This window comes from Homalodisca vitripennis, chromosome 4 (genome assembly GCF_021130785.1).
Source record: "Homalodisca vitripennis isolate AUS2020 chromosome 4, UT_GWSS_2.1, whole genome shotgun sequence".
Classification (NCBI taxonomy): domain Eukaryota; kingdom Metazoa; phylum Arthropoda; class Insecta; order Hemiptera; family Cicadellidae; genus Homalodisca; species Homalodisca vitripennis.
In genome coordinates, this window is record NC_060210.1 from 53951023 (window position 1) to 53976563 (window position 25541).

The 25541-nt window shown below is 31.7% G+C and overlaps 1 protein-coding gene across 1 annotated transcript in view; it reads left to right on the plus strand.

Annotated features, from left to right (window-relative positions):
• The window catches only part of LOC124359326 (neuroligin-4, Y-linked), an 80582-nt gene that overhangs the window by 25663 nt on the left and 29378 nt on the right, over positions 1-25541 (plus strand). The window contains exon 3 of the mRNA XM_046811985.1: positions 24353-24505. Coding sequence (XP_046667941.1) covers positions 24353-24505 — 153 coding nt within the window. The remainder of the gene's footprint in view (positions 1-24352; positions 24506-25541) is intronic.

Here is a 25541-nt window from a genome sequence, read left to right on the forward strand (position 1 = left end):
TCTTTAAAAAGAAAAGTTCCTATTTTGCTTCATTTAAGGATCCGTATTATTCATTTGACCTTTACACGTGACTTTGTGATACATGGTTATAAGTATTTATTTTAATATAGTTCTTAAGTAATCTTTTACTGCAATATAATTTGATTAGATTTGAGAAGGTAATTTTGTCTAAACATCTTCTAATATGTAAATTATATAATCTAACGCGTATGTTTTGTATTGTTATTTATGTATTTTGTGGTAAATTGTATTTCGCTGTAATTATTTGTATCTAACATTTGTGGCAAAACCAGCTGCAACTTCTGCGTTTATTGTGGTACAGTTTTTTCCAAACTGTGCCCCACCCACCTTATTTGAAGATTGAAGAACGCACATTTACAACAAAAAAAGGTCGCTTACCAGTTGACGCACGCAAATTTCAAATATTTATATATAGCTAACATTCTCAAGATGTCCTATTGGCACAGATACAGACCAGCAATGGCAACGGAAAGAAATGTTTACTTACTTCCGATAGAAAATTGGGGGAGATTTTTAAACCTTACCTTAAGAACAAAAGTGTTACATCGCAAGATATATTGAGGAAGATTTCATCGCCAAATTTTTGCATGAAACTTTATATGCCCATAAGCAAGGATGTGTTCTATTATGCTGCATGGTCAGCCCTGAATTTGCCTCAGCGTTGTTTTTATATAAATTTCTATTATATATGATTCTGTATGTATATATTCTTACGGGACATCTCGAGAATGTAATGAGTTATAGATTTAAAATTTTGCATACAACTTCAGCGAAGCCTGTTACGCAATACGTGGTGTGGTGAACTCTTACCTTGTGATTTGACTGTATTACGTTGTTTTGCTCATAATAAACTTAGTATACAGTACAGGATTATGCTATACAATTATCCAAAACATGAAAAGTACAATTCATATTTCATCTAGGGTTCATATATGTCTAGTTTGTAGTAAAATTAAATTTACGTATGTAATGTAAGCCTCAGATATGTTTTACGTAAACCTGATATTAAACACATTTTATTTATTGATGGAATTTTTTTCAAAGGTTACTTTTTAGCCATCGTTTTTTTCCATGTTTTGGTATTTTTGCTAAAGTTGGTAGGATTATTTAAAACATTAAAATTAAATAAGAATAGTTTTCAAATCACTATGTTTTGTTTATTAGCCATAAGTATTTATAAATTATAGCTGATCATGAACATATTGATGCTTGTGTTCCGGCTACTATACCCTTCGTACCGACTTGAAACCAATATTAGGACTTTGAGAGTTATAAGCAAACAATGGTCAGATTGTTGGGTAGAACTATGTCTATGCAACAGGATCTACTGCACAAGATAGCTCACAACAGTTGTACTCCAGGTGATTTCCAGTAGATAACGATGTGGGGGGGGGGGGTGAGCGGTTCTTCTGTCTGGTAGGGAGGGGGTTAACCGACAGGATCATTGATCGGTTTTAATTAGGATGTGTTCCCTCTCCAGTTATATAACATTTTTTTTAGCTTCTTGAAACGTAAAACTAAATACTTAATGTAGATACTATCAATATTTTTGTATTAAATTATTTGGTAAGCATAAACAATGGTAATTTAAATGTAGGTTTTGTACAATTTTTCTATTTATTTTATAAAATACCATCAAGAACTGTCTTAATTTATTGCTTTTCGTGTAAAGGAAAGTTTTCGAATATAGTTTTAATACTTTTATATACGAAAAGACACTGAGAAAGTAAAGACCAATTTAGAAAATGAGCACTGGACCAAACGTGTCCTTTTCAGCGTACGAATTAATCTGATATAAAATTAATCTGAGATTAAGAAATCTTCGACCTTATTATTTTCATTGTGGAAGTAACTAGCTGACAAGATTATATGGTATCCTATGATGTATACTTCAGTTCCTTTTTAAATATTAAAACAAAGGTATCATTATAACATTATTTCTAATTTCCTTATCTCAATTTATTCTTAAACGTACAAATCAGCAAGAGATTTTTATTTTATTCTACTTGTAAAGAGAACATTTTATTTAAATACGGGACACAAACTGTTTGTGGTTTTCGACCATATATACAAATTGTAGCACAATGTGCATCTCACGGTCGAAACCGAAAAAATGTACACGTTCCGACAACTCAAATGTATTTTTGCTGACAAAATATGACATTTACTTACAACTAGTGTTTCAACGTGGAAAGCACTCTGAAACTAATTTACTCTACGTTAGATCGTGTTTGTTTTGAGAAATAACACGTTAGCAGAGAGTTTACAGAAACAATGACGGCCGGGAGAGAAGCGACGCTCATGGCACAATGAAGCTCTCTATCCTCGTTAAAGCTGTCGACCGTCTGTGGCGGTTCTTTGTATCGTCAACACGTTTACATCCCGCGATAATCTCGACATATAAATGTGAAATTCTTTACTGGCTCACTCACCGAATTCGTTTATCACTTACTCTACCACTTTACGAGATATGCCACTCGAAGTAATTAGACCAAACGTGTCTCACGTCTATTAAGCACGTTTATGGGCACGTAAAAGTTTTACGATTATTCCTTATCATAATATTATTTTTATAATTGTTTTATTTTATGACTTCCATACTGAGGATAAGGAATCAATATTTAACTCGTATCGAATACATAACTCCTGTACTCGCAGAATATTGTCGGTACTTGTATATACTTTTATTTAATTATGTTTTTTTTTTAAGTAGGGTTGTTCGTGAAATGAGTTTTATACAGAGGCTACGTTTAAAATTATGTATCAGGAGGTAAAAATTATAACACAGTATAAAGAAGCCGTACTACGAATGGACTTTTAAATAATTAAAGTAATTCAATTACGAAATTCATATATCTGTGATCATTTACATAACAAAATCGATACCAAATTTGGTTAGAAGCGTTCTGCAGTTGCGGAACAGTTACAATTAAAATTTATTTACACACTGTTGAATCACGGATATTACAGATACAGCTATTTTGTCAGGGTTGCTACTAATGAAATCTACTAAAAAATATGTAAATATTTCCGACGGTTTACATGTTAATGAAACTGAGTGAGTCAGTTTGACCAACAAGTTCCCTAGACAACATTATCTAGGCGTACGGGCTAACTTAACGAAACCGAGTATAGGTATATTTTATAGTTATACTGTAACTAGACTGAGATACATACCCTCAAATATAAATAAAGCTATACTATTTGGTGAATCAGGATTCCTTGAAAAATACTTTTTGTAATGCTTTCCTCATTATTAATTTTGCACAATTTGCCTTCAAATTATATAATTCCATATATTTATACATGTCCACGTCGTAAGACATGTTTTCTTAAACCACTGCTTATAGCTCTTTCTAGAGATATCCTGCAAAAAATTAGATAGACAGACAATTTTACGGAAAATACCATTTACATCGCCCCCCGATAAAAATGACATTACGTCAGCCTATTGAATGATAAGCTCCACTTACGCACTGGCCTAATTTAATGATAAGACACATAAAACACATTCTTATCTATGCATAAATGAAGTTTTATGCTAAATATGAAGTCAATGAAAAGGTTTCCGGAATATCTTGTTACATGATACATTTATATTTTCTTCATTAATTTAGGTTTCATAGCAGTGTTCAATAACTAATATTTTATGTTAGCTAGGAAGCAAATGTGTGTGCTCATATTAAATCTTTTACCCGAACTAACACTGATTTCCACGTGATTTATTTACTCTATGAATAAAAATGTTACATTTTATCTTATAACACCACAAATAATAATTTAAAGTTTTGAAACCTTTTCTTGTATTTAAAAACTTACTAGGATCATTCTATGGTCAGTAAGTAAACATGCCTGGTAGTTACAAATTTAAATTAATACATTTCCGGCAATAACGGTGTGTTATTTCCGTCTAATGACTTTATACCCACATACTGTTTAATTTTTCGTATTGTAAAATCCATCATATGCTTATTTATTATGGACGTATTATATGAAGATAAGTAATGAAAGCATGAGTATTATACTGTTATACACTAAACAGTGTTTTGTCCTGTAATCTGAACTACAGTAGCATGCTGTTCAAAATACAGACATAGACCAAACTCAATGTCATGAACAAATTCAATTCATTCTACTTGTAAAAGGAAGTATATTCTTCACGTCTTAGGGCATGTGTGGACCTAAAAAGCACATTTCATTGAAAAAGCTAAATTCATATGTTTAACTATGTATTTTTCTTCTTCTGTTATTACTTTTCCTTGTTTTATTTTACATATTACGATAAACAAGCTAATTTTAAAAATATTACAACATACTTGAAAAACTATTGGGAAGTTAATATTTCAAAATACATAAATCCTCCACTAAGGCATGCTTATTTCACATTGTACCAAACAGAAAATGCTTAATTTAAACATATTAAGTAATGGTTATGAATTTTTAGTTTAAATAACAAAAAATAACTGTTTAAGGTCATATATAGAATAAAATAACCTACGGGTATACCGTATACAAGGTTGAATATAACCAGACTGGACGGGACCACGTAGACGTATCATATATTTCCCCAATGCATTCTTCTTCCCTACCCTCGATACCCACAACTGTCGTGGAATAGAACAAGTCCTTTCGATGGGTCGTATTTCACAATCTTAGAAAAGTACTGGGCACTCAAGACACTTTGCACATTTTTTATTCAACTGCAGTTCAACGATTTATAAAAATACAAAAACTGTTCTTTAACATATACAACAGTCTTATTGTACTTTAAATTTATAATTTTTATTTATAGGACGTAGTACTTAATTTTGTTGTTATATTATCCCTTAATTTTTAGGATATTAACTCCTTTAGCTAAAATTACTATTATCTGTTTACAATGCAATAGGTTCTATTTTTGGATAATACGAGATGGAACTCGACTCTGAAACGGCTCTAAGTACTTATAATAGTTTATTATAGTTGTTCGTATTTATTCGCAATTTGGCTTTGATCTACCATTTACTGTACCGTTAATAATGTTACAGTATATTTAGTATAAGTTTTCGCAACCCATTTACTCGTTACTGGTTAGTATAATTTTTCTTTCAATGTTCTTGAAGCTAAATTCTTGCCGGAATAATTACCCTAATTACACGCGTAGTAATTTTTCTTTCTTGAACTTTGTAGCTGAATATACTGCTGCCTAGAGCGTTTTCCATAAGTAAAATTTATATTTTTGTATTATAAATTAGCAATTTCTAGAGAGACAAATATTTTAATGTAATATAAAGTAAATTTATAAGTTGTACTTTTTTTTTCATATTATGATGTTTTATTTACCACATTAATACAGATATTAGTGGAGGTAATGTCCTTCTTAGAAGGTCACGTTGTCGTGATTATAAGTTATCTTGATAAATGGCTATAACCATTGCCATTTGGTTTAAAGCGAGACCAATTACTAAGTACTTTGAGTTAAATATTTAGTACAATTTCGAGATTAAGTTGGTGTTCAATTTCGAGCTCTTCCCGTTTTCGTGTTATGGACTTCTAGTATTCTAATCTTCCTTGTTGCGACTACAGCTGCAATGCTAAGCTAATTGCTGACGCCGCGGTATGTGAGTCGACATCGATGTGAAGTAAAAATGTGAAATAAAGTTTTATTAAATGATTAAGTCCGTAGGCAAAATTCCAAAGGGCACTGGTAAAATCAGTCCCACTCCCAAGATATCATGAAGGTTAATTATTACTCTATTTTGGTATCAATGTGGCAAGACAGTGTTTTAATGTAACAACTTAACGTGGTCTTTGTAGGTTTTATTTGCGACAGTTAAACTTTACAATACTGAGTATTTATTACTACATCCTCAGGGATCTCCATTTTATCCATTCGGTACAAAACGAAATGTTTTACTTTGTAGTTAGTCACTAACCGCACATTATTAGTAGACGCAGTGCAAAGTGATAAAATAAGTAATCCTATATGTGAACAAGTGGTGCATACCACACTGCACACACCACGAGTTGAGGGCGCTAAGTTAGGAGACCATTATCCATTCAAGCAGCAGTTTAGCCAAACCCTGCCTGTGGCAACCAGAACGGCCGACCTTGTTGTTATCATACCTTACCCTTACTCTTTACCTTCAAAAACACTTACTGTATTTTTAAAATATCTGCGTTTGTAACAAACAATATCACGGAGGTTTAATGTAAAAATACTTTCAGTGAGTATTACGTTTAATTTAATATGTTTTACTATAAAAAAAAGCATAATACAAGTTTAGAAAGTGAAGAGTGCGTTTACGTAAAAAAATTTCAGACACAAAGGGTTTAAAATGTTTGCATCTTTATGAATATGTGTAGTAGACTTTTTTATTATTCGCATGTAATAGGTTAATCTTAGATAAATATTTAAGTGAGAAAACACAAACCATCATGGGCATAGAGGATGTACATGGCACAACCTTAAATAAGTCAGTACAGATATACGAATATTTATTCAGAACACAGTTAAAAGATCATCTCTAATAACTTCAAAAGTTGAATCAATCAAGCTGAAAAATTCTTCGTCTCATTAAATGCATTGTTACTATACCATACATTTATGTATGTGTAATATAAATGTATATAGGTTTTTATTTTATTTTAGGTATCCTTAAATCAAACCTGATATTTACGGTTAGATTAATGAATGCACGTTGTAGGTTAGGTCATGCTCATAATTTCAAAGTTGAAGCTATGGCATAAAACAACAGGTCTTTTGGATGTGTACTACTTTCGCATTCATTTAAACGCATTATCCAATGATTGTAACAATTTAGAACAAGGCGCAATAGTTCTGACAGTTTCAAACATAACTATAAACAGTTAAATTAAAAAAAAAGTAAATGCAGCCATGGAATATCGAATATTACAGATTACCAAATCTGCGACTCGAGTTTACCTGTAGAAATAATTATACCTCCTCCCCGAGTGCTGTACGATCCTTCATTGAGAGATATTGACTTTACTGTGCTTATGTCCTGTCTGAAGACTCTAATTATTCTGTGTGTACGAGAATTCTTAAAGGCAAGAATACAGATAATTTTCTCTACTAACAATGTAACAGTAGAATTTTTTACGATGTAGTAAACTACGGGAATAATTATGTACGGTACTTAAATACTTACTTATTGAATTGAATCATAATTTATTTCCAAACAATATTTACATGCGTGCAAATTTACTATTAAATTTATATTATCTTGTTACTATACTAGTTAAATGTTTACATAACAACATTATACGTAAAAATATTATACACATCAATTTAAAGTGGCCTAGGAAATAAGGCTACATGGGCGGAAAAGCCTTTGCGTAGGCTCGAGTTGCTTCCCTGGAGATTTTGGACGAATTTAATCTGGCGATTAGTTATTATATAATATCAATAGACGCACACACACACACACACACACACACACACACACACACACACACACACACACACCCAAGCGCGCGCGCGTATCTACGTAATACGGCATTTAAATTTATTATCGTAAATACTACAAATAGTTTAAAGGAAATATTTACAGAGAAGAAAAACAAAATTAAGGAATGATGTATTTTAAGGATCAAAAAGTCTACCTGCAGAACAACCTAACACATTACTAGCAGTGAACTGTTGTGAAATAAAACAAATAAATGTATAAAATAGGAAAAGTCCATCTAAAGGCATCGTTGCAGTTGAAGGGACAATTAGTGGAGGGAGGTAAGGTCAAAATTTAGGTCCTTCTGTATGCAGCCGTGATAATTGCCTCGGCCTCCTCCCCACTGATAAAATACAACAATTCATTCAAAAGAGTTTTATACGCTCCACCTCAGGCTATTATTCCAAACAAGAACAACGATTTGGCATAGGCGAAGTAAGCAAGTTTGATTTCTTTTTCATTTAAAATTTCACTTAAATGTTTAAACGCAAATATATATTTCCTTCATCTCTTTTTTAAATATTCAACATGTGCAGACAATTTTAAACACTTGTCAAAGACGATACATTTTCAATAGTTTCACACGAACAAAGACCATTGTTGTAACTGCCACAATCATGAACCACGAGGTCGCCGAGGGCATAGCATGTGGTATCTCGCAGAGAGATGGGCATAAACTTAGTCTTTGATGTATTTAATGAAAGAATGTTTTGGTCAAACCATTTTTTTAAGACCATTAGGTCATGTAGAGCGTTAGAACTGGCATCATCCCAATCGCTACCTTTTATTAAAATTAAGCTATCATCAGCAAATAAAACAGGATTGCCATTTAAATTCAATTTAGAGATATTGTTAATATAAATCAAAAACAGAATTGGGCCGAGCGTACTGCCCTGAACCACCCCGTAGTCCACCGGAAGCGCGTCGCTCTCGGTCCCACAGACAGACACGGTCTGTAGCCTACTTGTGAGGTAGGTTGAGAACCATGAAATCGCGAAATCGCATTACCCCGAACTCCAGTGGCCTCCAATGTAAGGAGCAGCTTATTTCTATCAATGCTGTCAAAGGCCTTCCTAAAATCGAGAAATATTAAAATAATGCGCAAGTTGTTGTATCATTGATTTGTCTGTTGACATCAAAAAGGGCATCAGAAAAGTTTCTGTCCTCTCTGAACCCATACTGACACTCACACAAGATTTTATTATTAGAAAGATAGGCAAGTAATTGTTCTTTAACTATACGCTCAAGGATCTTGGAGAATACACTCAAAAGGCTGATGGGGCGGAAAATATTTTTATCTAAGAAGCTATCTCCTTTATCAAGGGAACGACCTTAGCGATTTTAAAATTATCTGGGAAAATTCCAGAAGCAATACTTAAATTTATTAAATGCAAAAGGGGCTTAGAGAAGATATAAATATTGTCTTTTAAGATATCAGCCGAGACAACATCACGTCCAAGGGCGGATCCCCCACGCAGTCCAGTCGCGTGCCGTATTACATTAAGTTCAGTAACAGTGGTCAATGTGAACACGGTATTCCGTCTGTAATCCGCATCACTCAAAACCGAGTCCCCACTTGAATCGATGGCACTAGCCAGATTGTGTCCAACCGCGGAGAAAAAGGAGTTAAAATCATTAGCTACTTCTTTACACAAACCATGAGATATATACGGAGTATCCGGTAAAACTTTATGGACCGGAAAAGAATCTCTCTTCTTAGTTTTACCTGCAAGCTCATTTACGATAGACCAGAACATTTTGGGGTTTTTTTAATAATTTTCCAGTTTAGTTCTGTAATATTGCTTTTTGGATTGTTTAAGAGATTTTGTTAAATTGTGTGTGAAAATATTTATAGAGATCATTATTAAAGGGTTGTTTTTTTTTAATGTTTTACTTGTTTTGTCTCTAATTCGAATCATTTTGACCAAATCGGGTGTAATCCATGGTTTTAATTTTTTTTGAGCGTGTGGAATAGTTATTTAAAGGTTTTGAGGAAGTTTTAATATGATCAGATAGTTAATTTTCAAATTGTTTAGCGCGTATTGTGATATCCTGGCAACTCAAAACAGGTTCCCAGTTCAAGTGAGCGAGATTACGGCCTAGCAGATGCTTATCAGTGTAGTAGTCAGTAAGGTTGTCATTGTGAGGCGATGTGGCAGTGGCAGAGATAGTCAGGCCGGTACTGTAGTGGTCGCTAACGCCAGTCTGGAACACAGCTGATTGTACATTGTACATGTCATAGTAACGTAGAAATATGTGATCCAGACATGACGAGCAGTTATTAGTCACTCTAAGTTCGTTTATCTATACATTGAACAAATCCCGATTCCAGTAAGCAGTTTAAGTATATGTCACATGTTCAAGTATTCTTAAGGAAATCGATGTTAATATCACCCAAAATAATTCCCATCTTGCTCTTATCTAAACGATTACAATAATTTTATAGGTCATTTAATAAAAATTCCAAGTCACTGTCAAATGTACGGTATAGGGCAAGTATGTAAAAGTTTTGTTTAAAAGACGAGTTAGTTTTGTTTACGGGAGGATATAAACATTTTCTTTTATGCGTCGGTCTTTCAAAAAAATTTCTCATGAATGAAACAAACTTAAAATTTCTATGTTAAGTGAAACATGATGTGGCATAGCCCCCAACTTCCAATTTCTTGTATTTAAATGTGTAGAGACAAATAAAATCATCGTTCTACTTTCATGCCATGATTGACTTTATTTTCTTCATTTGTATACGGATTAAATAATTATAAAAAAGAATGTAAATACATTAATAAAGAAATACGAAATACACACTTATAGTTTATGACTGACTCAGAGTAGTCGTTGCTTAGTATTTAGTAGAGTTGGAGTTGATCTGTGCATTAAGATGTGTAATCCTTATGAGCCACAATGCTTCGGAGAGGATAAGGAAATTCTTTGTGTCCTGGAATGATCGATGTAATGCTATTTTAAAAAGTGGAATAATATCAATTATTTGGTGTAAACTTGCGTTGTCAATTACGAGTGGGGGGATACACGTACTATAACTCACACTCTACTCTACTGTTAGTACCCAGAATAGAATCTCCTTACAAAAGACGGAAATTGCGGAGGTGGGTTTTCCCATTGAATTGGACGTTGGTGCTGGAGGGAAAACCTTCTTAAAAATGTATGAAAGACTACTAATTTGTATCTATTCAATAAATCTTATGCTGAGATCTTCACACAGATGTTGCTTAAACCCATTCACATCTAAATTGGATTTATCGGAGCGTAGGATTCTAATCTAAAATGACGAGTCATAGTTAAACATGGATGCTTCTGTCGGTGTGTTCTAGCATTATTTACTATTCCTCAAGTAACAGTTGCTAGCAGAATATATATGATATGACTCTGCGATGTATATCTAAACGTCATTAGGTATACAACCTCTAAAACATGCATAGTAAATTAATTTATTTACCAGCTTTTGGAACTACTATGGATATTCTTTTAAATATACTGTTCCATCCTGATTTAATTTTTCCTTATCATTACAAACATGATTTTGCTGAGTAATCCAGTTTACCGGGAGAGCGTGCACTTGGGTCAATTAAATTTCCTATAAATATTGTATTTTACTTTGCTTTCCAAGGATTGCAACCACTTGTACAGCGCGTGTTTTAAAATGTAATACACAAATACTCGTACATTTAAATGCTCACACTTTAATGTTCACATGTGCTTGATTTTACTTTTTTCGTGTCCTGGATAAACGAAAAGTGGACCTTTGCAAGTGGATTGTTTTAAACGCACTCACATTCATAATATGTGATACAGCATCAATAAGCCTTTTACTTAAGAGTTCGATGAATCATGAAACTTCCTGGCATATTATTTTTGTAAAACTTAAAGACGTTAAACTTATTTAAATAGAGAATGTATCACAAAAATGGCATCGGATATTATATTTTGTATTAACTTTAAAGTAGATGCCAAAAGTTTTCCGTAAAAATAAAACTCTATAATGCTTTAGGGAACAACCAGTGGCAAAACAATTATTATTTCTTATAAACCTAGGCCTGTTGTATTGCAGTGTTATAGCTGATTGCCGAACAACTATTGAAAACTAATTTAATCATAACAAACTTATAAATATTTTTGTCTAAACAGGAAAAGGATTTTTTTCAAATGCCAAAATAATATTTAATTTATTTATTAAAACTATTTTATACTTGTCTGTGTGTTATATAATTCCAGCAGTTACAGTTATATAATATTTTACAAAGAGGATGACTGTAACCACTAACTTTATTCCATGAAGAACTTACTAAATTGTTTTGGAAAGTGGTTGGTGCCATATTTAGATCATTGTGCTTGGGAGTTTATATCATGATATAATTTAATAATCGCACAATAATTTAGTACTCCGCTATGAAGTACCAAATAAATATGCTTGGGGGAGATAAGCGTCAAAAAGTGTATGGGTATACCTATAAAAAATTCAGTTTTATTCTTTTTCAAATATTTAAACGCGTATTACATAACAAGTCAACTATACAAATAAAGAAGTTAACAAGTATAGAATTTTGTTTAACTTATGAGATTATTTAATATACTAGGATGGAAGAGCAATTTGTTTTACATCATCCATATTTCTACATCCATTCGTTGCTGTTGTCAGTCGCTCAGATATAAATCATCCATTACTTGTCTTTCGCGATTTCATATAAAGTCCAATACTGTTCTTTCAGTTTTGTAATGTCCTATTAAAATTGAATTCTGGTAGAATAATTGTTAAAAAAAAACAACTTGTTTGATATATTGTATTACTAAGAGACCAGGTATAAAAAATACTTACACGCATTTTATCTACTGTATATATACCTGTATAGTGGAATTTCCATAGGTTCAAGAAGTTCAATAGAATTTAGTGTATTGTATTTACATATCTCTCTTTTTGTCAAACAGAAAATTTTAAAGTCTTCACAGTTAATAAGTGTTGTTTCCTTCAATGTATAAAACCGTTTTTTCACAATAGAAGTAATCAAATCAGTGATATTAATTTAATTTAAGTACAAATGTAATTACCTATCATGAAATAGTTTAATAATAATATTATAAACATTATTTAAGAATTCATTTATGTTGTTCTAGCCCTTAAATATCTACACATTAAAAACATTATTGTTGTCTATTTGTAGTAAAATTATTTTATGTGCCTACCTGAATAGATTTGGTAGGACGCTAAGAATTTAATATACTAGGTGTTAGTTTAATTATACTTTTAATTTAATAATTGTGTGCTATTGTTAACCTAACTACTATTTTATTGATCGCATATTCATATCATAACTGTTTATTATTATTATTATTTCATTGTATCTCTTAATTTATTTTTACGTATAATACTCTGTAAAGGGTAATGAGTCCTCAACTGGGTGGGTGGTCTGTGCCGAGGGTCCTGCTCATGAATGGGGAAAATGACGACTCTTTAAATGTAAACCATTGTTTAGAACTGTATATTATGCAACAAATTAGTAATTTTTTTCTTAGTCAGGAATGCCATGAAAGCCTAAAAATATTTCATTGTAATATCCGAAGTTATTGTAAAAATTGTAACGAACTTTTAGTATATCTGAATGATATTCCACGCTTGGACATAGTTGTTCTGACTGAATTTTGGTTTAGAGAGTGTGAGGAGGGGGAGGTTTTGGAGGGGATTGACATTGTACTGACGAACTAGCAACGTAACAGAAATGACGGTGTTATCATTTACTTCAATAAACTTTTATCAGCTACTGCCTCACAAGTAACACATGGTGACGTCTACGGCATTAACTTTTCAGTCAAATTGTTTCTCTTATATAACCCAAACGTTATTTCACTGTATTTATTGGCTGCTATGTCCGATTTAGACGATTTAAATCACCTAAAATAAGACCTCTGTTTTAAACACGAAATGGTATTTTGCTTGTTTGATTTTGTATGTACGAGACATAAAACTTAGTAGCGAGACGAACAGGCAGTAAAATATTGCTGCATTTTATATGAGGTCGTAATATTAGAAAATAACATTCGAATTCTAATATAAGTAACATGTACGCTTGGCAATTATAATTTTTGACATTAAAAATCAACTCCCTGCAATAGTGATTTACGTTGTATTGAGGAATACAAAGAGATTATATTTTATCAGGTCTCAATATAACATCAATACCTGCATATTTTATAACAGAAGCATGATTTTAGATGGCCACCTAGAAAAAGATTTTCCTTTAAAAGCAAAGAATTCCATACATTTGTAATGGCTTCAAATAATGTATTTTGAAATTATGTATATACATTTACGTAAATAAGGAAAGAAATATTACTGTAGGATATTGAATATCATTTATATCAGTGCAATAAACAATTAATGAAAGATTCTATTTGTAGTCGCTTCTTGTAATTAAGATTTGCTTTATCACAGTGAAACTTTTTCTTTGAAGGAGTAGAACTCTTGTAAAATTCCTTATTATAGCGGTTTATTGACGTAAGTTACATTTCGTTTAATGTTGCAACGAAACTTATTTTCTTGTTATGTATACTCTTAGCCAATTAGAGAGTGTTCTAAGAAGGATTTAAAAATTGAATTTGTGGAACGATCCTAATACCATTCGGGTTTGTTGTATTATGACAGTGATCAACTATTATTTATGTTACATTATGAAATACAGATTTAATTGAATTTAGAACCGTTCCGTGAACATCAGAAACAAGGTTTTCTGAAAATAGAGTTGAAAAATTCGATTGACTTATATTTCTGACGCCAATGTTGAGAAGACGCATTCATTCCATGATCAAGAAGATATGTTTAAACAGTGTACATTTATGGGCATTGTAATTTACGTTCATCTTCGTGGTATTGTTCCATAGTTGGTTTTGCATCCCCCTATGAAGAAACTATGTATACATACACATCTCTGAGAAGCTTAATTCTTTCAAAAGACTACTAATTTAGGTTTAATAACAGTCTTTAAATGTAATTAAAATTTATACTACATTGTTTGTTATATCTGCTCTAATAGCAGTTACCCGCCTCTTTGCACCCGATTTAGTAGATTTGGCACATTCATGATCACTGCGGAGTCAATTTAATTTTAATTTTATATATATAACACATGTATTTATGGCCGCTGTAGTTTAATTTGTTCACAGTATGTTTTGTACCATATTTGATTTTGAATTGTTTCCTGACCAAGAAAATATTTATCACAGTTTAGAATGCCTACTTCTATCTAAAGTGAACTAACATTTATAATGAACTAAATTTATAGTAAACGTTAGATAGTAACATTACGTTTTAGATCTAATAATTAATATTTCATAAAAATGCACAGTTGAAAGAACGTTAACTATGACGCTATGCTTTCATTTCTTTATAAACAGAAAAAGTTTTACAATATTTTAGAACACTTTGGACTAGAATTTGTACATTAGTCCAAAAGCACATTCCAGTGATGTTTTATCTAGCACAGTTCTTGCAGATCGTTTCATAGGGATATTTCGGAATCAAATTTCGTTAATCTTATTTTTATGACATTTCTTATGATAGATGGTATTTACCTAATCTTTAAAATCTAAAACGGCGTGAAAAAGTGGTTACTCCTTTTAGATCTTAGTCACCATAAATTGAAAATAGGATACCAATAGAAGATAATAAACAATGTTTACGCAGAATAGTTTAATACAGTTGGCGGGCTATTTAGATTAATATTTCACAACTTTCGAGAAAAAAAAATAGATTTTTCACTATTTTAAAGACCACTGGGGTGTAGCCTGGAGGGACTTTTTAAATCAATTCATGACGGGGACCACCAAGGTAATGTAAAATTTCAGTAAATTTATTGAATAGTTTTGTAGAAAAAACAAAGGAACTATTGCATTTCTAATATTGTTGGAATTGTTATTATTAATTTAATATGTTCTCATATACTTTGTTTCGTATATTATTTGCTACTAAATTTTTTCATTTGCTTTACTACTTTATACCATTTTCTTTAAAGGAGAAAAAGAACCGCTGCGTAACCGCTTACTATAGTAGTTTATTTAATAAAATTTGTGTTTTGTTTGATGTTTGCAATAAATCATACTGTCTTGTTGTGGAACTCGTTGCCAATTATAAATTATTGTAACTGAGATTTAAATACACAATTATACTACGATCCTAAATTGTTATAGTTGATTTTGAAATCGAAATAAATAGAAATACATTAGAGAGCGACTATTATAAATGGTATTAGATCGGCTCTAATCAAATAATTACGTTTAAAAATTGTGTATGCATAAAACTAAATCTGTTTTAAAGTAGCACGCAATAGTATAAAAGTGAAGAGACTATTCGAAACGTATAAGCACACAATTCGGCTTCCCTTCAAATTAATTGGTACAGGCGTTTTTTATAAGAAGAAATAAATGATCCGCTACGCTATTTTTGTTAATGGTTAAAATAGGAGATATCAAAAATTAAGAACATGAATTGGAAAATATTTATTCCGATAATATTGTTGTTAGCTTCACAGACTATAGAAGCTAAGTATTCCGTTTACTAAGAGTACTTGCTTTTATCTAATAAGTCTAACTGTACGCAAATGTTAAACATATTACATTCTGCAGTCCTAATCGTGTCAATATTTTAGATAATTCGTAGTAGAAATATGTTGTTAACGTATTGGATGGTCATACCAAATCTACTGTGGATGAAATTCTTGTATTCCTTAGTATCTTTTTTATTTATATAATGTTAGATATAGTAGTATTATTAGTAGTTATTATTAGTATGGCTGTACTATATTCTCAAATAGTACATTTCACATGTTATTTGCTACTCTTCAGGAATTCACAAAGGCATTCCAATGGCTTCAACTACATGGATGCAAATTTATGATTAGATGGATAAGGAAATTAAAATCAATAGCATTTAATAAACAATAATTTTTTATATTGTGTGGATAGACTATGAATAGGCTATACGTACTTGGTTAACTATTAAGGCTCTAGTATGGCATATCGTGTTGTATTTACTGATAAAGCACATATGTCTGACTTGGAGAATCATAGTAATAACCTTCAAACAGCGGAAATCTGAGACATCAAACTTACTGTATGTGCCCCCTGTACCAATACGAAAGTGGCATTAAGCTAGTCATTGTACCTGTGATACGATCTGCAATAATAACTAGTTGGCCCGAATTGTACCTAGTTGCTGGTGTCGTAGTTGATAAACTCGATCTATGAGACAATAACACATGAGCAGTAACCTCTACTGAGTTCTGAGCTCATGGAATCTGGTGTTCCTCATAAATTTGAAGCAATTAACTGACCCTGTGATACATCCCAATCTCACTCACATTCTCACATACAGCATCATAAAGCTTCATCAACACCACTTCGTATTCTGTAGTAACTGTACTACAAGCGCGCAACAGTCTGCAATATTTAGCAACTAACACGACAGTGGAGGCCTGAATAACAGACCCAATTAATTCGAGTGTGGGGCTAATAGCAGTTGATATCGATTTAAGTTCTAATAGGAATGATTATAACCATTGTTTTAGTGATGTTCTTTCTGTAAAAACATATACTAAAGGACTCTATTTATTATTTTGGCCGTTTGAATACTGATATTCGATGTAAAATTTTCCATCGTAGTCCTTTCCCCTTGTTCACGTTCTGGATCAGCAGTAAAATGCTCTTATAATAATAACTTAACAATGAAAAGGAATCCAAACCTTTTATCTTTTTAGTTATCAGACTCAATGACTTCGTCACTTAAAGTATTTTTTAACAGGCGAAGAAATTAAAATATACTAATTATAGGAGTACAGAGTTCTGCATCATTTCATAGAAGTCTTCAATACTGACGATCAGATCCCAGTGAGAAGGAAAACAACCCAGCGCCCCAGATTAAAATCTATTCAAACGTATTTGTGAAAGTTGGCCAACAATTAGACACTGATTCCTCATCTGAATTACTGGAAGAATCCTCCAGTTATGCATTCAATTACCCCTTTCAGATATTAGCTCGTCTATAATGCCCCTAATGCGTGTTCTGCATTCCTGTTACAAAAACTATCCATATTCTTCCATTTATGTAAATAATAATTTGTTTATTAATGAAATCTTGTAAGTATGCTCTCAACGCTGAAATTATACACACGTAATAATTAAAAACACTCTGGGCTATAAATATATACCAATAACTGTTTTTGTTCTGAAAAATACATATACACCAAGCATTGCTGTTATAAATTTCTATTTTTGGAAAAAGTAAAAATAGGTTAGTTACAGAACTTTTCTTGACCGGAGTCGATTTGTGAGCCAAAGTCTCTAATGAAGGGCGGTTCGGGGCAGGCGAGCAAACTTGGATGTAATTACGAGCCTCAGGCCAGGACTAGCCAACCTGTGAGTAGCGCGTGTCTTCAGTTTACTTTTTACCCATTGGTTCACTTTATTGCATTCTTTCCAAACAACATCAGTACTTGTGGTTATCATTTTGGTACCATATGGTGTGAACATCATCGTAAGTTCTACATGTGGTATGGTCTTTGTAGCTAACTGCTCCAACATAAATAGTTAACCGATTAGCTAATTTATTTATTTTCATACTAAAACATTTATAAAATAACTTCAATTTGAAAGGTGGTATAATCCCAAAAAATAATGCTGCGGATATAGGAATATATCTATACTTGAATTTGTTAGTTAGTATAGTTATCAGCCTGTTTTTATAAGCTAGTAACCCTTTTATATTTCATATGCATGCAATTTAACAAACGAGTAATATCTGGTATAATGAAAAGATACAATATTTCAAGTAGCATTTCCAAAACAATATGCATATTAATTTAATTTTAATTCATGGTTCATCGAGAGACTCCCATACTTAGTTATCTCGGAAACCCACAGCCGACTTCTCTGTTGCTGCCACCCTGTCATTTTCATGGAGCAGCATCACATTCATTACTCAAGCATGAGCGCAAGTGTATTATTGGACCTTGAAACAATCACAGCCGAGTTCTATGTTGCTGCCATCTTGGCATTTTCATGGTGCAGCATCACATTCATTACTCAAGCATGAGCGCAAGTGTATTATTGGACCTTGAAACAATCACAGCCGAGTTATTGTTGCTGCCACCCTGTCATGTTTATGGTGCAGCATCACATTCATTACTCAAGCATGAGTGCCAGTGTATTATTGGACCTTGAAACAATCACAGCCGAGTTCTCTGTTGCTGCCATCCTGGCATTTTCATGGTGCAGCATCACATTCATTACTCAAACATGAGCGCAAGTGTATTATTGGACCTTGAAACAATCACAGCCGAGTTCTCTGTTGCTGCCACCCTGTCATGTTTATGGTGCAGCATCACATTCATTACTCAAGCATGATTGCATGTGTATTGTTGGACCTTGAAACAATCACAGCTGAGTTCTCTGTTGCTGCCACCCTGTCATGTTTATGGTGCAGCATCACATTCATTACTCAAGCATGATTTCAAGTGTATTATTGGACCTTGAAACAATCACAGCGAGTTCTCTGTTGCTGCCACAATGTCATGTTTATGGTGCAGCATCACATTCATTACTCAAGCATGAGTGCAAGTGTATTATTGGACCTTGAAACAATCACAGCTGAGTTCTCTGTTGCTGCGACCCTGTCATGTTTATGGTGCAGCATCACATTCATTACTCAAGCATGAGTGCAAGTGTATTATTGGACCTTGAAATAATCACAGGTGAGGAATATAAAAGAACTGTTATCATTGTACACTGCGTTGTCGATCTTCCTCGAGAATGACTGAACGACAATTAGTTTCTGATATAAAAGTCAATTTCTAATATAATTTTGTTACAACAGTTTTTAACTTTTACTAATACTATGAGCCACTCAACGCATACATTCTTTGTATGTGGACTTTTGTATAGTAAGACATATTCTGTAATATGAATACCCTAAGTACCCAATATTCTAATAAATTTTTTTTACATACCACTATATTCTCGTGTGCTAGAAAACACTGTACTACTCAAGAAGTATTTTTATAATAATTTATTAATACTATCAGTTGTAATCCAAACCTGAAATGTATATTTAAACTTTTAGAACGGAAATAAACTGAGGATTGCTAAAATATGGCATAATAAATACTGGATCATCCTTATAAGTAGATATTTTTAAACAATATACATTAAAAGATTACAAATCTTTCATTATATATTATGGAAACCTTCTTGTATAAGTATTTACCGTATAAACTGTACTTTATTTTTAATACTCTTGTATTTAATATATGACAGAATCGAATTATTGACTAAATGTTGGAGGAGCGTATCACTCTCAGCACCCAACAGTCACATTAGACATTTGAAACGTCAAAATTTAAGTTTAAGGACCATTTTAATTCCCATACATATGCTCAAAATCACGTTTTTCTATGTACAATTTAAAATGGCATATGATTACAAATGTATTCATACTGCAAACTTTTAATCATATTACTTGACGAGTAAAGAAAACCAGAAAAATATCAGTTGTAATACTCTTTTTGAGAAAAGTTAATACATTCAGAGATTCATAGAAGTGGATTTGTGAAAGAAATTTTACAAACAGATTTGAACTGATTGTGGAAGAAGAGGATACACATTCAATGCATTGGAGTTGTTGTCGATATAGTAATTCTATGCACATTTCTTACAGATCGTATTTGATTTTTCTATGTGTTTCAATTCACCTAACTCACGGTTAGATGACAAAAATGATTATTTTTTATAATATTCTAGGTCCCCGCAATGGATTGAGAACCGCAATAATTAGGTCCCTGGAATTATTGGATGTTGCCCTATCAATAAGTTTTATTGTTCAAATTTCTTTAGTTTATAATATCTTCAATTCTTTTCGTCCATTTATCTTAGGAAAAAATTAAATTATTTTTATGAAGAGTAAACTATTTCCCGGAATAATGTACAATTTATAACAATAATGAAATTTGTCGAAACATAATCCAAATTTCCCTGGCATTAAACAGCTATTAACACTTTCAGCTGAAGTTTGCCAAATAGGTACAAACATGTGTTTAAATTTGAGAAAATATTAAGAATACAGTCTTTAATAGGTTGCGGAATATAGTCTACAGTCCAGATAACAAAAATAATTCTATCACGCATATTATAAATGATTATTTTTGTTGAAAGAACTTAATTTACAGGATTTCCACTCTTTCTGTAATCTGCGATCGTTCATTGTTGCGAAAGTTACTATCGCTTACATGTGCTTGTGCCGTACTATGTGTATGGAAACCCGAAATTAGATAATCAAGTCTCATAATAACGTGTCATGTAAATAATTAACTAGAAGTTCGCATTTTTTTGTCTACTATGTTTGTTGCTCGCCGCGCCGTGCGTCCGACGTTTATGTGCGTCTGACACGTATGTTCGTCTGACACGTATGTACGTCTGACACGTATGTGCGTCTGACGTGTCTGTGCGTGGAAGTTAACCGCTCTGTCACATGAATATATACGTGTATGGGTATGTGTGTGTGTGTGTGTGTGTGTGATACGTAAAAAATAAATAAATAAATAAATATATATATATATATATATATATATATGTATATATATATATATGTACGTATATATATATATATATATATATATATTTATATTTAGTTTTGAAATTTTATTAAAATGTTAACGTAAATGCTATCTATCATTCCAAAATACATTTCCATTCATAAAAACATATATTGGGTTTTCCTGGCCCCAGATTAAAAATCTTCAGTAATGCTCAGCCAATAAACTGATACAGCGGAGTATGTAAGAACTTTGTAGAACTTTACGAAAGTCTTACCACGCTGTCTCCCAAATAGCACGTCATGTTAAAATATCATATGGATGAGTAACCATTCTCATTGTCAAGAAGGTGGTTACTCGTAAGAGGAATATAAAGATGATTGCTAACGGTCACTTAAATCCTATATATTGACAAGTACCATCTTTGAACTCAATATTCCCTTTACTTAAAGCTTCGTGCAAAATATCAAGCCTTTATGTATGTCCGTTTTAAGATTTCGTGTCGACAGACAGTTCTTTAGCCCCTCATTAGGCTTCACTAACTCACAGCTATTCATGACAAATATCTGAGTAATTTCTTTGTAAATAAGAGAAATTAATACAATTTTCTGTAATCAAATCATCGTAGCGTATCCTTTACAGGATGAGTGTTGTGAATAAGAAATTAGAAATGCCATTGCACCTACAGGACCCCATTATCTTCAATAATAATAAATCGTGCTTTATTTATTAAATACAAAAAGATAATTAATTGAATAAAATTTTTGAATAATTATTTAATCTATACTAAAAAGGTTTTGCTAAATCACTTTTAGATCAAAATTATAATAACATTTTCTCTTCAACGTAACTAGTTTAAACTTTTTTAGAAGGCCATTGAATTCCTTCATCCATGGACTTTAATGAGTGTAATTGCTGATTCAATTAGCAACAAAAGTTTTAGCGACGGAACTTTCTTAAATTGCTACTAATTGTAGCAGAATATCTTTTAATCTGTGGTTGAACAAATTATTACTGGGAAACTTTAAAAATCAATTTGATTTATACTATATGTTTATAAACCTTATATTTTCTACAGTAGTTTCCTGTTTCATTGCGATTGGGTTTAGAAACAGAGAAAATATTGATTCTTTATCATACTTTAACAAGTCAAGTAACAGGAAACTTTTTCGTTTAGATTTAATTTTATAGAAAGATGAAACTGCAACTGGCATCATATTCCTTTTTAAATGTTCTTTTGCGAACGAAGGTCTACTTATACAAATTACCTCATCTAGTTAAGCTATGCTGAGTCGACTAGACTTAATCCAGATGAATTTAAATTAGCATTTTCCGATGACATTTCATTGCTGATGTTTGCGTCTAATCCTGTTCGTCAACTCCGAACTCATAATAGTGGCCTCATTCTGTAACCCATGTATTTTTAACTATTCAAGTTTAATGGTGCATTGCATAATGTCATGACTTAAATGATTACATCTTTCGTTGCCTGGCATATGGCTTGGTATTGGCATGTTACCCCTATTCCTGAATAATGGCTCCGACTTGGATCGTCTTCTTCTCCTCCGAACAGTACCGCCTCTCTGATCCTACTAATAAAATTAATTTTTTTATTTCCTCCAACAGTTATATCCATAACACTGTTTACATTTTCTGTATGAATACCCTCCTGCATTTCAAAAAGACATGAACCATACAATAATATAGTATATGCAAAATAAATTAAAATAATACAATAGGGATATACAAAGAAATTAAATGTAGAAGTTTATTTGTAAAATAAGGTGGATTATTTACATCAAATTTGTTAAAATTGGAGCAATATTTATCTTTAAAATATATCTTATACTGTTATGAATAATCATCAGTGTGGTACTCAAGAAACATATACTTTATTGCAGATTGAATAAAAATATAGTTTCAAAAAGTGCTTTCAGAATGAAACCAGCTAAGAATGTGTCATTTATAATGATATATCAATTTCCAAAAATTTTATTTGCTACTATATATGTTTAAATTTCTAAGTCCAGTTTTCTTTTAAAACCCGTAGCAATGTTATTTGTTTGCTTATTTAAGTCTAGAACTTCAATAAACATTCGTTTTATGATAACTGCAACTGAAACTCAGCTATGGTGTAGGGGTATAACACCGTAGTACTGGTTTTTGTTCATTGTATTTAGTTTTAAATATTCTATTTACGTAAAAGAACCATGACGGTAGCGCAGTTTGACTTCTAACTGTATGGTGTATATTCATGTTATTAGATATGTAACGATAAATACGGAATGTTATAATAATATTCAGTAGTTCTTACAGTATATTTCTAATTATTGTTATATAAAATTAATTTTATGAATGCGAAATTTTCCATAAAACTACTAAGAAGCTCCTATTACTTCGTCATCATGAAACTCTTCTATATTCTACTCACAAAATACTATTTCATGCCAATTTGGTATGTTAGTTTTATTAAATTAAAGTATTAGAGCAAATTAGGTACACTGTTTAACAATTTATTTTTTACTCCAAAGTAATACACAACTAACGTTCTTAGTGAGAAGCTTAGTTCATAAGCGCTGATTCGGCAATATTAGGCTTGGAACTAAGCAAAACATGTGAGAGATTGGTGGGGATATCGTTTAAATGATCGAAATAATTTTTAGCAGTTTAAACTGGAAAAATAAAAATCTGCTATAAGTTTGTGACAAAATTAATGAAAACAAATCCTGTGTAAATTCCACTGCTGTGCGTTATGTTCATAACGTCACAATATCGTAATTAGATATGATCTCAGATATATTCTCAATATTTTAAAAAGTCTTATCATTTTTAATCAAGATCTGTTTATCTTGAGAAACTCTAGTTATAAAGTCAAGGGAAATGACCTGCTTTACTTCACTGTTCAAAATAATGTGTCCTTATGTCCAGTATGCATAACAATTTTGATGACCGTCTTATGACTGTCATCTGTACTTTTCCTACCACTGAAATATCATATACGTAAGTAGTTATTTTGTATGAATAATACAGCCTAAAATCTATGTAGAATAACCCTTAGATTATTTTCTACTTACGTCATCTCCCGTAGTTCACTATCGAACAATGCCATCGAAAAATAAATATAAAATGAAACGGTCATTAGTTATCTGACTATAAAAGCTACTACAATAAACAACCAAGTTACAATAATCAATTGTTGTGTAGAATACTACAGCGTATTTTGTTTATTAAAATAGTTAGTACCAAGGATATTGAACCCATAATTGAAATAATATACGTTTCACGATTTTGTTACAGCAGACAGAGACACTTTAGCTAAGTATCCTGTGTTGGTGTTTATCCACGGAGAATCGTATGAATGGAACTCCGGCAACGTTTACGACGGTTCTGTTCTCGCCAGCTACGGAGGTCTAGTCGTAGTTACAGTCAACTACCGCCTCGGCATTCTTGGTAAGTGATTTAGTCATATTTTATTTCAACATATCCTTAAAAACATAAGAGTGTTGAATAAATTGCTAAACTTTTCACTTGTAAAACATTTTAAATTTATTTGTGGTAAGGAACCTTGGGTTGAAGAAGAAGTGTTCTATTCATAGGTTTGTGTATAAGCCTACGTCTTTAATCTGTTTAGTAAAATTGGTTTATTAAGCCAAGAAATACTTCTTATAAAGGTAGTTCTAATTTAGGTTTTACTGTGTCTTCGCATTATAATTCTATTATCTATCCAAATGTTTGTAGATCAATATTATTTATGTCTGAACTAATTATGTTACTTATAAAAAAGTAAAATGTCAAAATAAATACGTATTACTAAAGTGTAATACAAAAATAGTCTCATTGTTAAAAACACAAATGAAAATTGCAACATACATCTGTTTGGAATGCAAATAATACTATTCAAAGCAGTCAAGTTAACTATCTAGCTTTAAATCCTTTCAGTGGATATTCAGTTGTATTCATTATGAATTCGAGGTATTAAGTAATTTACGACTTTATAACAGTGTACATATTCTTGGAAACTGATATATAAGGCTAATTTAAATTCGTTGAAATGAATAAACTTAATTATATTTGCAAGAAAGTTACTTTAAAATCGCTCAAGTGTTAAACAACCAACTTTTCTTTCAATAATGCTTCATAAAACTCTAAAGAAAAAATATTTCTCTATTTGTACTTAATTATTTATTAACATAGTTCTTAATATAATCTTCGTTGAAAGTTTATAATCATTTATTAAGAATATTTTTGTAATTTTATTATTCTTCGGCATACTACAATATTTTATTAATCTTGTTCGTTATGATTTACAATAAAATAAAATGTAAAGCATAACTATATGAAATAGGCTTTTATATGTTTGAGATAACCAATGATTTTAATGGATTATACTGTAATTATGTTGAGCTTCAAAAACAACTTAATAAATAAATTACACTGTTTGCTAATTCTTTAAAATGTACATATAATTATAAGTGATTCATTTAAT